General features: G+C 58.3%; 1 protein-coding gene across 28 annotated transcripts in view; it reads left to right on the top strand.

The window, feature by feature from the left end:
- Positions 1 to 12,539, top strand: part of EPB41L1 (erythrocyte membrane protein band 4.1 like 1) — a 156,463-nt gene that overhangs the window by 84,351 nt on the left and 59,573 nt on the right. For 27 of the 28 annotated variants that reach the window (XM_065565770.1, XM_065565773.1, XM_065565782.1 and 24 more), the window contains one exon: positions 7,867 to 8,075. In XM_065565770.1, coding sequence (XP_065421842.1) covers positions 7,887 to 8,075 — 189 coding nt within the window. In that variant the 5' untranslated portion in view covers positions 7,867 to 7,886. Of the gene's footprint in view, positions 1 to 281; positions 379 to 7,866; positions 8,076 to 12,539 lie in introns of those variants that run through there. The other variant, XM_065565776.1, reaches the window with a different exon arrangement.

Here is a 12,539-nt window from a genome sequence, read left to right as displayed (position 1 = left end):
GGGTGTGTGTGTGTGTATGTGCTGGACGGTGAGGGGGTGAAACCCAGTGACTCAGCTTTGCAGTAGACAGAAAATGGTCGGTGTTTCCTGCTAGTAGGGCCTGCCCCGTGGGCTGCCCGGAAGATGAGCTGTGACAACGCTGTTAAAAGGATTTTCTTTCATTTGAACTTTGGTGATTAAAGCACCACACAGCCCTGCTTGCCTGTGAGCCACACGGACTGTGGGCAGGGGAAGAGACAGTGGGAAGGGGGAGGGCGGAAGGACAGGGGGGGAGAGGAGAGCCAGGGAAAGGCAGAAGCCCAGGGAGTGAGGAGAAGAAAAGCCAGGGAGAGCGAGAGAGCGAGAGCGAAGGGCTGGAAGGAGGGATCGAGGGAGAAGGTGAGAGAGCATGGAGGGAGTGGGGGACGCGGCGCAGTACGTTCCAGAACCCCCTTTGCACAGCAGGGAGCTTGCCAGCAGCAGCAATGTCATTTCCCTGGGCAGAGACAGCCAAAGCACACAGAGCTGGGGGTGCTGGAGTGGGGCTTCAGTGTGGCAGGGAGAAGTTGTTGGCTAGTTTAGCTCAGCTGGTTGGGGTGGCAGCCAGGAGGCATTGATCAAGTCACTCTGTCTTTTTGTCCTGGCCTTTCTCTCTCTCCGTTTCCCTCCCTAATGGGAGAGGGTGGTTTAAAGTCTCACAGATCTTGCCTTTGGGCGAAAGGTGGTTTGAAGATGGGGTGGCAGCACAGCACGCTCAGGCCTGACCTGCAGCCACTTTGGGGATTGTGCTGGGAAAGCCTGGAGCTGAAGAGACGGGCCTGTGCCGGCTATCATGCTGTGGGGACCAAATCCTTCCCACTCAGCTCGGCCAGCCCTCCGTCCACCTCCCCTGCTCTTCTAGCCCTGGGTACCCCCCAAGCACACATGGAGCTCTGCTGATGCATGTCATTACTAACCATCCCCAGAGCTGGGCCTCTACTCAGCTCTGCTGTTGCACCCAACTCTGCTCATGCAGCCCCCTGCTGTTCCAGTCCTGGATCCCTCCTGAGCAGAAACAGCTAATCATGGCCCGTGGTGGCACCCACTGATGGGTTGGAAGGAGGGTCCAGACCACGCAGTTCATTTTACTCATGTCACCAATCTCCGATGGTGAAAGGAACAGGTGTGGTGTTGATCTGCTTTCATGGGTTGGGCCGTATTTGAGGCTTGAGTAGAAATGGAGCCATGGTGGATAAGAAGCAATTCTGCCTGCTGCCTGAACTTCTTGGGAGTTGAGTCCTTGCCTTAACCTGACCCTCTTGCTGCCTCTGCTGTAGGCCATGGCAGCAGCCACTGGCTTAGGTGCACCATTGCTAGCACCTAGTGTGGACATGATTTCTCCACTGCCGCTGCGCCAGGGACCAAAGCTCCACTGTAGACAAGGTCTGAGTGGTGTTGGGAAGGTGTATTCCAAAAGGTGTGAGGCACTGCTTGTCCCTTAGGGCACGGCCCAATGGGGCTACGCCCTGGCCCTGATACAGTGCAGGGATGTGTCCAGGACTGGCTGGGGCTAAGAAGCTGGGTTTGCTGGCAGATGGCCCATGTCACCGTGCCAGTTAACCGCCCATCCCTGAGAAGGGGGTGGGGAGACCGGGTCAAAGTGGGGAATATGTAAGGAGGTTTCTTGCCCAAACAGCTGGGGGAGGAGGGGGAATGTATCTCTGATTTACCATGGTAGCTGCTTCAAGGTGTCCCGCTCCCCCTCAGAGAATGAGGATCAGGGCACTGCTCTGGATACCCCCAGCCCAGCCCAGCCCCCTGGCGGGAGGCTAATGGGTGCTTGGAAATCCATGTACCATTGCTGGTGGAGCTGAGTGCATTTCACCTGTGGTGCCTGCAGATGTTTCATCAGTGTTCCATGGCTTGGTCTCTGCCACTTACATCACAGGCCTGGCCTGATGCTCTCAGAGCACTGCTTTGGTTTTTAATTATTGAGGGGTTTTGTTTCAGCTCCCCCATGGGAATGGCCTGTTAGAGCCCCAGTATGTCTGCAGAAGCTACTGCTATGGCAGTGCAAAGCAGTCCAGGGTGAGCCACGGACTGGCTCAGAGAGCCTCCTTTAAGGGAATAGGGATATGCACCCCTGCATGCAGATAATACACACATGGAGCTCGGGCTAGCAGTCTGGGCCTTCAGCTCCAAAAGCATAAGCCTCTCACTCGAGCTAAGGGAGATCTCCCACCATGTGCCCTAGTGATAAATCCCATATCCTCTCCGAGGGCCCTCCATTCCCCTTTGGCTCACGCTGTCTGCAGCAGGTCATACTGCTCTGCCTTGCCATGCACTTAGCCTCTATTTGAATCTAACGCTGCTTCCTGCACCCGAGCTGAGCAAGGGTTTAGGAACCTGCAGAAGAGCTGGAATCTAGAAGGAATGTTTCCAGGTTCAGGCACTGTTAAAATGCAACCTTCCCTTCCCTTCCCTTGTCCCTGCCGTAACCGTGGCATCTTCCTATCCTCAGCCTGGGAGACACTGGCAATTGCTTCAGAGTGACAGATGAGGAGTTCGGAATGGTGCCCAGTGCCCCCTACGTATGGCTGCCTTTGGCACTTTCCAGTAAAACCCCAGGACAGCGGCGCAGCGGGAGGCCCGGGGATAAGGCAGGCTCCCTGCCTGCCCTAGGTCCGCGTGGCTCCTGGAAGCCCAGAGCCCATACCCCCTCCTGCACCCCAACCCCCTGCCCCAGCCCGGTGAAAGTGAGTGAGGGTGGGGAAGAGTTAAGGAGAGAGGGAGAAAGCGAGCTGGGGCGGGGCCTCAGAGAAGGGGCGGGGCAGGGGCGTTCTGTTTTGTCACTGTGTGATTAGAAAGTTGCCAATCCTAACGACCAGCCTACAGGAGCTGAGCTCTGGCCAGGGCTGGCTCCAGGCACCAGCCAAGCAAGCTGGTGCTTGGGGCGGCAGCTTGTAGGAGGCGGCATTCCGCCCAATCCTAGGGCGGCATGGTCGCTTTTTTTTTTTTTTGTAGTGGTCTGCTCCGGCCGCCCTCTAGGGGGCAGCGGTGCGGAGGACGGGAGCGCCCTGCAGCAAGCCCGGCAGGGCAGTCCATGTCCTTCCTTCCCAGCCGACCGGAGCAGTGCAGAGCCCTCCCGGCAGGCGGCAGGGCTGCGGAGCTGTCCCCCTTCTCTCTTTCTCCCTCCCCCTCCCCCCGCTAGCCGGGGCACATCTGCAGCGCAGGGAGTCCCCCGCACCCTTTTTGTTTTTGTTTTTTTGCTTTGCCATTCTGGCCGCCCCGTTTTTTTGTTTACTTGGGGCGGCCAAAAACCCAGAGCCGGCCCCGGCTCTGGCCTCATGTTTTTAGCAGCATGGTTGCCCTTTCCCCTCCTTGGCCGCAGTGCATTTGAAGATAGGTCCCTGGCTTTCCCTCTGTCCCTATTTGTAGCTTCCCAGCCTGGGCGGGGCAGTTGCCTTCACTCAGTGCAACCTGGCATCCAGCAGAAAGAATTTCTGGCCTCTCGGACTGCTGAACTCAACATGTAGTTGACCATGGTCATAACCCCTTCCCCACCCCACCGCCTCCCCTCACGCCTGCTAGGTGCTGCTCGGAAGGGCGTGGCCTGTACCTTTGAAAAGCCCCCTGGAACGGAGCACAGAAAGGCTCCTGCTTGCAGTAGACTGGGCTCCTTTTTTGGAAGCTCAGTGTGGAAGCCCAGAGCCTACGCTTGGGCCTGGGGACAGGGTTTCAGTCCGAATACGTCCAGTTAACACGTGCCTCTGAGCCTGGGTGGTTGCCCAGGCATGGTGGTGGGCAGGGAGGGTTGGCTGTGGTGGGACTCTGTGGACTTGCTGGGGAGCTAGCACAGGGACACGTCACACTGGGGAGGAGGTGGAGCAGCACAGTGTCCAGGAGCAAGAAGACCTGGAAGCCTGAAGCGGAGCGGGGCCGGTCTCGCCAGCTCCTAGCGCAGGGTGTGCTGGGGCAAGGAGAGATGTGGCAGAGGCATGGCCAGGGCCAACTGAGCTCCTGCGATCCCCAGTAGGCAGATGGTCCTTTGGGGGCTGTTGCCCTCCACCGTAGGTTAGAGCATCTCCCAGTTCCCCGATGGGCTGAACGGAGCTGGGGCAGCACCAAATCTGGACCTGAGTCTTGGGCCTAAAATCCACGCTTAGGAAGGCGTGATGTAAGCGATTAGCACTGCCCATCGCTGAGCCGCTTCGCCAGCCAGGGCAGGGGAGGGGCTGCGTGGGATAATGTCGCAAAGGGCACGTTGCTCCAGCACATAAGAGGATTGCAGAAAAAGGGGAACAACTCTGTTTCAAACGCACACGCTGGTTTTGTGTTTCACTTCTTCATGCCATGGAAAGAGGCTTTTAAAGATTCTTTCCCCTGCCCCGGTTTTACTTGGAAAGATCAAACTACCCGGTGCTGCCTTCCTTCTCTGTTGCTGGAGCAGTGGCAGGTTCCTCGGGCTCTGATGAAGGAGCTGGGGGCTGGCGATTCTCTCCCAAAGAGCCTTTTCCCAGCTGTGTGTCAGGCGTTTGAATTAAATAGGTGTCAGCAAAGTGAGTTTTAAACAGTCTGACTAAAAATTCCCCCCCTTCCCTCCCATTGGCTCATAAGGTCACTCTCTGGCCAAGTCAGAATCCCACTCGTTCTCCGGTTTTCCAAGGAGACCTCCAGCGAAAAGGAGCAAGACAAGAGCTGAGCTTTCCAAAATTAAAAGCCAACCCAAATCAAAAACCTCTTCATGAAAACGGGTCAGACCTCGTTTTTCCACCCTCTTCCGGTCCCCTTTAAAGGGCAGCCGGCTAAAAAGCAGCAGGTTTCCCTGCAGGGTGTAGCCAGCCTGTGGAAGTTAGCCCTGCAGGAGCTTGTTAAGGAGTAGGGCGGGGGCTGGATTTCAGAGCAAAGCTGGGTGATTTCCTGATCCCTGTAAGTAATTGCACGAAGATACCGATTTGGTTATTCAAATCTCGTGCTTTAGGGCATGAGCTGATTGCTTAGGTGGGGCTTGCTAGCGCATTGCTTCATTGCACAGCCTCTTGGGTGAGGTATGGGAGCGCTCCGCTTCTGTCTCCCTCAGCTGCACTGAGGAGCACGGGCCTTAGGCTGGATGGGGGCCAGCCCGGATGGGCCCTCTCGCTGCTGCCTTAGGGAGACTCCTGTAGAGCACTTTGCTGCTCAGCTCCGCTGCGGAGCTAGGAGTGCCTTAGGGAGACCAGCGAAACGAAAGCCAAGGGGCTGGGAGACTTGCTGCTTCCTGTCACTGGAATTAGAGGCCTGAACACAAAGCCAAAGCATGGTCAGCGTAGGCGCCCCATTCCTGGGTGTCTGCCTTCTCCCTCCTCCCAGAGAGATTTATATTGTTGCCAGGGTAGGAGGGACCACGGGCACACACAGCTGCCTCTTGCATAGACTGGCCCTGTGCCCCCATTCACGTCATCTCACGGAGCCCGGTGCTTCAGGGGGACTGTCCCGCGGTGGGGGTCAGACAGCAGGGAGCGCAAGGTGCGCTGTGGTTATGCATCAGGGTCGGGCTGACTGCAGCCCTGGGGGCTTTTCTTTACTGCATGTTGGGGGGAACATGAATTTGCTATGGAAGATACCCCGTGTCGGCTCAGTTGGAAGACGGCACCGACTGGGCCAGGGTGCTGCCCGGGCCCTATACCAGGTCAGTGCCCCGAATAGCCATGGGGCTGAAGTTGCTTTCTACTGAAGCTGTTGGATTATTAGCTTTGAGTTTGAATTCCCACCCTCCCCTCTGATCCTTCCAGGCTGGTGACTTCCCCTTTTAGTTCCCAGGGCGTCAGATCCCCCTTTGGGAAGGGGCTGCAGCCACCCCCATTTAGAAATGTGGTCCAGGCGTTCTGGGCATTTTTAGGCAATCCCACTAGTTAAAATGCTCCCCACGTGCTGACGTCACCGGCAGCCTGCCACCTGGGGTGTCCTGCTTGTTGTGTGACCCAGGATTTGGGCCCAATGCCCACTGGCCTTGGTTTGGCTCCGTTTGCAGGGATCGTTCTCAGGAAATGCCTGCAACTGGTCCCCTGATTTCACTAAATGAAAAGGCCCGTGTTGCCCCAGGGCAGATTAACACTGGATCCTTTGATCCTTGGGATCCATGTCTGGGGGTAGGAGAGAACGTGAGGGTGAATCTGTGGCAGGGCACAGGCAGATTTCTGCCCATCTCCCGCCTGCTGGGATGAGCTGCGTTGCTTGGGATGGAGGGAGAGAAGAATACGTTGGGGTGGGCTGGGGAAGTGGTACCATTTGCGGGGGCCTTGTATTGTGGTGGATCTGAGGCACTGCGAGTGGGAGCATCTCTCAGCAGAGCAGCTGGATCTAATGGCCCCGGGAGCGGTGACCCCCGCAGTGCTGGCTGTATTGGAGACGAGGGCCCTAGTGTGAAGGACTTGTTAGCGAAGCTGGTCATTTGGGTGGCTGCTGCTGGCGTTATGCTCCAGGATGTTAATCCCCATCACTGTGTGCAGCTGCGTTTGCCATCTTGCTAAGCCTGCCTGACAATGGACAGGCTGCATTAGGCCTGACGCTGTAAATTCGGGGCTCAGGGACAGGCAGTGCCTGCTTTTGAAAGCTAATTGCCACGTGGCTTCTCTGTCTCCAGCTCAGGGGAGCGGAAAACTTGTGTGTCACATGGCCAAGTCCTCCTATTCCTGGCCAGGTGGGGGTCCCATACAGGCTGTGCCTCATGCCCCTCCCTCAGCCGCCTGAGGGCCCGCTGGCTGCGTCTGCTCCCAGGGCTCTGTGACATTCTCCCACCACCGCTCTAGCACCTGGACAGGACACCCAGCAATGACCCTGCTGACAGCAGTCTCTGCTAGTGCTTCCCCCAGGGGCTCGCCATTGGCTGCACTGGCGCTACAGCAATGCGGGAAAATGTCATGGAAACCTGATTGTGGACAGAGCCAGGGAGAGTCCATTACAGGAGGACACAGGAACCCAGCACAGGTTCTCCCCATGCCCAGGGGCTGCACCCAGAGCCCATTGTGGGAGGGCACAGGAATCCAGCGCAGGTTCTCCCCAAGCCAGGGTCTGGTCTCAGTGCCCATTGCGGGAGGGCACAGGAACCCAGCGCAGGTTGTCCCCATGCCCAGGAGCTGCACCCAGAGCCCATTGCGGGAGGGCACAGGAATCCGGCACAGGTTCTCCCCGTGCCCAGGGGCTGCACCCAGAGCCCATTGTGGGAGGGCACAGGAATCCAGCGCAGGTTCTCCCTGAGCCAGGGGCTGGTCCCAGTGCCCATTGCGGGAGGGCACAGGAACCCAGCGCAGGTTGTCCCCATGCCCAGGGGCTGCACCCAGAGCCCATTGCGGAAGGGCACAGGAACCCAGCGCAGGTTGTCCCCGTGCCCAGGGGCTGCACCCAGAGTCCCTTCCAGCTCAGGTTCTTCTTCCTGTTCCAAGTGACTAACAAGTCAGCAGGGCCCTGCACTGGTCAGATGTACCCCACCCTTGCACTTTGCATGCTGGCTGAGGGTCTCCCCCCCCGTCCCCGTCCTTCCTTGCAGAACTGACCTCCAGAATCAGCTGCTAAAGGAAGGAGGGAGTGCGCTGGTGAGTGTGATCGTCTGGCCGGCTGGTAACCGATCAAGGGCATGGCTGTGATTGCCCAACCATGGGGCGCAGCTCCATGGAGAGGCTGAGCCTGGCAGGGCCCATTGGGATGGGGGCTTGGGGGAGCTGCTGTTGGGGTGCCCGGACAGCAGGCTCAGTCAGCATGCAAAGTGTCATCGAGTCTGGAAGCCCTTGGTGTGGCTGTTACCAAGCGATCATTAGCGCCTGGAACGCTGCCGGACGTGTGCCTCCCCACAGACTCTGGGGAGATTGCTTCAAAGGCCAGGATGGCATTTAATTCCCTCTCTCTCTCTCCTCCTTCTCCTTACCTATGCAGCTGCAGAATAATTAGTCACCATGACGACAGAGACAGGCCCAGACTCAGAGGTGAAGAATGCCCAGGAGGAGCCCCCACAGCAGCAGCTGGAGGCAGCGGCAACCAGTCCAACCACGGTGACCACCGGCCCTGGCCCGACAGCCAACAACCGGGAAGCTGAGGCCAACGAGAAGCCGAGAGCCCAGGCCGACTCCAGAAGTGCGGAGCCGGTGAGTGGGTGGCGGGCTGGGGAGTGCCAGTGAGGTGCTCGGACCCGTGGGCCTGAGCGCTCGGTATTGGGTGGGACGCTGCCTGGTCCCAGCGGGCAGGTGCCCACTCTGTCGGTGGCCACTCTCAGCAGAGGGAGGGGATGGAGATGGAGTCTGAGCTCCCCACTAGAGGGAGCTCTCAGGGCAGGCAGGGAAAAGCCTGCCCACACTGCACCTGTTCTGTGGAGGCCTTTGGTCTCCACGGCTGGCATCATCTGGCCCCTTCTCTCTTGCCAATAAAGGCAGTTCCCTTGCAGAGTGCGATAGACCCACTGGGCATGGATGGGCTTTCGGTCTCCCCAAGCCCCTCTGCACCTGAGCCATCAGGATGACACTGAGGATGTGAGCAGCGGTATTATTAACTTCACACAAGCCAGCTGCTCCATTTGCCATTGGGCAGTGCCCAGTGGATCCATCCAGCCATTGCACACACAGATACCACGCTGCCTGGAGCTGGCCCCCAGGATCTCCACTCAGCAGCCTCTGCCTGCTGTCTGCCATATTGTTCTGGGGCTCAGACCCGCCCCAGGAAGTGCAAGTCTAGGAGACACCCACACATCAGGGCAGGCTGATGGCGCTGGGTCCCCCTGCATGTATGGCCCACACACCCTCTTGCTCATCTGCCCTGCAGAGGGGTTTGGAGAGTGGTGCAGAAGCTGATGTGTGCCAAGTCGGTCTGTGCCCCTGCCCACAGCAGCTGCCTTTGCTTTGGCTCTCCAAGCTCTATAACGGGATAGATCCAGGCTGGAGTGGCTGGGGCCTGTTGAGTGGGTGGGGGACCCACCCTAGGCCCACCCAGCCCACCCCACAAGGGGCTAGCGCTACGATCAGCATCACTTTACAAACTCAGCTTGCTCTTCCCCATTAGAGTAGCAGAGCTATCGCTATCTACCCCCGGGGCAGAACAGGAGGGACCCCCCCAGGGCCCGGTCATGCCCAGCGCTGGGTCGTGACTTTGGGAGCCCCAGGCAGAGAGTGAGGAGCAGTGCTGGGAGCCCAAAGGAACATGACAATGCAGGAAACAGAGTGCTGCTGAGCAGCTGCCAAGGTCCCCGTACCCAGCCGAAGGGTCAGGGATTGAGGGAGGCAAGTAGGCACGTGCCTCGATGAACTGATGCAATCCCTGGCAGAGCTCAAAGCTGCCGAAGGGCTGCTCTAACCTGTGCTGCTGTAGAAGTCCTGTGTTCTCCAGCCCCGCCCCAGACACCTCTCTACTAGCGTGGAAAGGAGGGAGTGGGGTGGAGCAGCTATCTCACTGCCTGTCCTTGGGGGATTCCCTCTTGCTGCTCTGAGCTGCCGGAGCGGAGCGGCACCAGAAATGGGAGCTGACCCTGTGTCTCTTCACACAAGCCCATTCTTCTCTGGGAGAGGTTTACTGAGAACAATTTCTCAGACCCCTTGGTGAAGCCTGTTCAGCTGTGGAGGAGGGAGCTCCATGCGATCCCACCTCTCCTACCACCAGCCCTGCTCCCAGCCAACTCCCTAAGCCAGGATCAGCAGTGCCAGGCTGGTGACTGAAGCAGGCGGGGCAGAGCTCTGTTTCTATCACACATGGCTGAACTGCCGGCAATACCATCCTGTCCGTGCACGCAGAGCGAGACAACTCAGTGAGGAAGCCTGTGATGGAGAATCAACGTGGAGCTCACAGGTGTCATTTCCCAGGGTCACTTTTCTGACCCTGTTTGTCTGCCAGACAAAGACACAGGATGGAAGAATTGAGCCTGGCTCGTCAGAGACTGAAATAATCTTGCAGTTTCATTTGGCTGCAGGATTCCTCTTTGCCTCGCGCCCAAAAGTGCTGTATAGCATCCTTCCGCGCGCGTTAACCTGCCAACAGAGAGCGCCGCTGACTGTAACTCGGCAGGTTGAGCTGCCATCCCTTCTCTAGTCCCCAGACCGTGCACCTTTCCATTGCCTCTGGAAAATAACTCCCAAAGGGACCACAAAGAAAGCCCCATGCCTCAGCCAATGCACAAAGAGATAGGAGCGAGATTTCACACCACCGGGGCCCGGAAACGCTATATAAGCCCTCCCGGAACCCTAGGGACCTATTTGTGTTGCCGAAGCCTGTGCCACAGCATCTGCCCTGCTAGGCTGAGCTGTGCTAGTGTGGGTAAAGCTAGTGGGGGTATCTCTGCCAAGCTGCAGTCCCACTTTGCATTGCAGTATAGACATACCCTGGGTCGCTTCTTGGGGGAAAGGACCAGGGGGAACTGTGATGACCTGATAAGGAGACTTGGAATCTATGACCTAGGATGGGGAGTCTTGGCTTCTCAGAGGCAACATCTAACCAGGCCGATGAATCAGAGTTAGGGGCAGTTGTGTCGCCAGCCTTTCCTGCCGCAGTGGAAAGGGACAGTCCATATCCTGCCCAGGGGAAAATTGCCAACAGTATTTCCAAGCTGATAAATAATTGAAGCAAACCCAGGATAGCTGCTAATTGCAGCAGGTGGAGGGGATGCACAGTGCATGCTAGGCACCAGCTGCCAAGAAAAAGCCATTTAACCCCATAGGAGAATCAGTCCCCACAATCTTATCTCCTGTGATTGGCCACAGGCCACGTTCTGCTCTCAGTCACACTGGTGTCATCCTGGGCCCACCCCAGCCTACCCCAGACTTGTGACCAAGAGCCTCTCTGTGCTAGAATGACAGAGATAAACAGCAAAAGGGTTTGACTGTCGGCTCAGAAAACATCTAATGCAGGTGATTGCGAAGAGCCGTTGGTCGCTGGTGAGCAGAGGCAGCTGGTGCAAGGGCAGTCAGAGCTTAGGTGGTCCCTTACCATCTCCATGAGAGTCCTCACTTTCTGCGGCCACATGGCGAGGCCCTCACTGCTTACTCTGGGTTGGTTGGCTAGGCCTTGGAAGCTGCTTAAGGCCAAGAAGGGGAGGAAAACACAAGGGAGGAAAACACAGGGGAGGAAGGGGTGTTGTGAGAGTTGTGCCTGAGAAGGGTGCCTGACCCCCTTAGGAACACGGGCACAGCATGGGCAGTGGTAATAAGAGCGCCCCCACCCCTGCCCTATCAGTCTGCCTTGCCCAGACTGGGCGGTGAGAGGAAAGCTCCCAGGCCCACGTGGACAAGGAGAGATTAGGCTGAGAAACCCACCAGGCTTGCTTCCATTTGAAACCTGCCCTAGAGCAGGGCTTGAAGTCCGGTCAGCTCCTTCCCATGTCTCGTGACGTGGGCAGCAAGGACTTGATTGGGGCCTGAATCCCCATCTTGGGAGGAGAAATGGGAGCTCGCGATGCCACTGCACCATTCACCTCCCAGGGTCACCTGCTGGGCAGCTGCTTGGAGAACCAGTTCCTGCATGCTGCCCTTATAGGGAGTTCTGGGTGTGCCGGGCCGCGGAGCCTGAGCTTGGTACCCAGAGTCCCAGCAGCATGAGGGTTGTGTCTTTTCAGCTGCTGTGGGGCAGACAGATCCTATCCTCTCAGCAGAGGGGTCTGTGGGCCTCTCTGTGCATCACTTTGGGGGAGTATCCAGCAGCTGTGGCCCAAGCCCCAGGAAGCACTGATTTGCCGGCAGGCATGATTGTGTATCGAGTGCCAGTGGGCTGAGGGCTGCATTCTGATCTGAGCTACACCCGTGTCAATGCACAGTGACCCTGCTGACCCACTTTGCCCCAGGCCCCCTGAATCCTCTGGGCGATCCTGATCTCCTGTGAGGGCAGGTGGTCTGCAGATCTGGATGGCACTCAGCGCCTGTCTCTTTACAGCCCTCCAGTCAGCACAGGGCCCGGGCCTGGAGCTAGGTGGTGCTATACTGCAGAGAGTTCAGCGACTGGCAGTCTGGTGAAAGAGGGCCGGGCCGTGCACGGGAGTGGGAGATGCACATGTTGTGGTGGTGAATAGGCTGGGTTTTGAAAATGCCTCTTCTCTGGAATGTGCCAATGAGAGCCGCAGCCCAGCACCATGAGGCAGGGCCGGCTTTAGGCCGATTCAGCCGATTCCCCTGAATCGGGCCCCGCGCCCTTGCCGCCCAGGCTATTTAAAAAGTCCGGGGCTCCCGTTGCTTCTACCGCCCCTGCCCTTTAAATAGCCGCTGGAGCCCCGCCGCTTCCCCAGGGCTCCCTCGGCTATTTAAAGGGCCCGGGACTCCCCTACTTCTACCGCCCCGGCCCTTTAAATAGCTGAGGGAGCCCTGGGGAAGCGGGTGGCTCCGGTGGCTATTTAAAGGGCTGTAGCTCCAGCTGCCACTGCCGCCCCAGTCCTTTAAATAGGTGCCGGAGCCCCGCCACTTCCCATGGGCTCCCTCGGCTATTTAAAGGGCCGGGGTGGTAGAAGCAGGGGAGCCCCTGCCCTGCCCGCAGCCAGCCCCTGCTGCACCCCCTGCCCGCAGCCAGCCCTGCACCCCCTGCCCTGCCCGCAGCCAGCCCCTGCTGCACCCCCTGCCCACAGCCAGCCCCTGCTGCACCCCGTG

This window comes from Chrysemys picta, chromosome 13 (assembly GCF_011386835.1).
Source record: "Chrysemys picta bellii isolate R12L10 chromosome 13, ASM1138683v2, whole genome shotgun sequence".
Classification (NCBI taxonomy): domain Eukaryota; kingdom Metazoa; phylum Chordata; order Testudines; family Emydidae; genus Chrysemys; species Chrysemys picta.
This window is presented reverse-complemented; position numbering and strand designations above follow the sequence as displayed.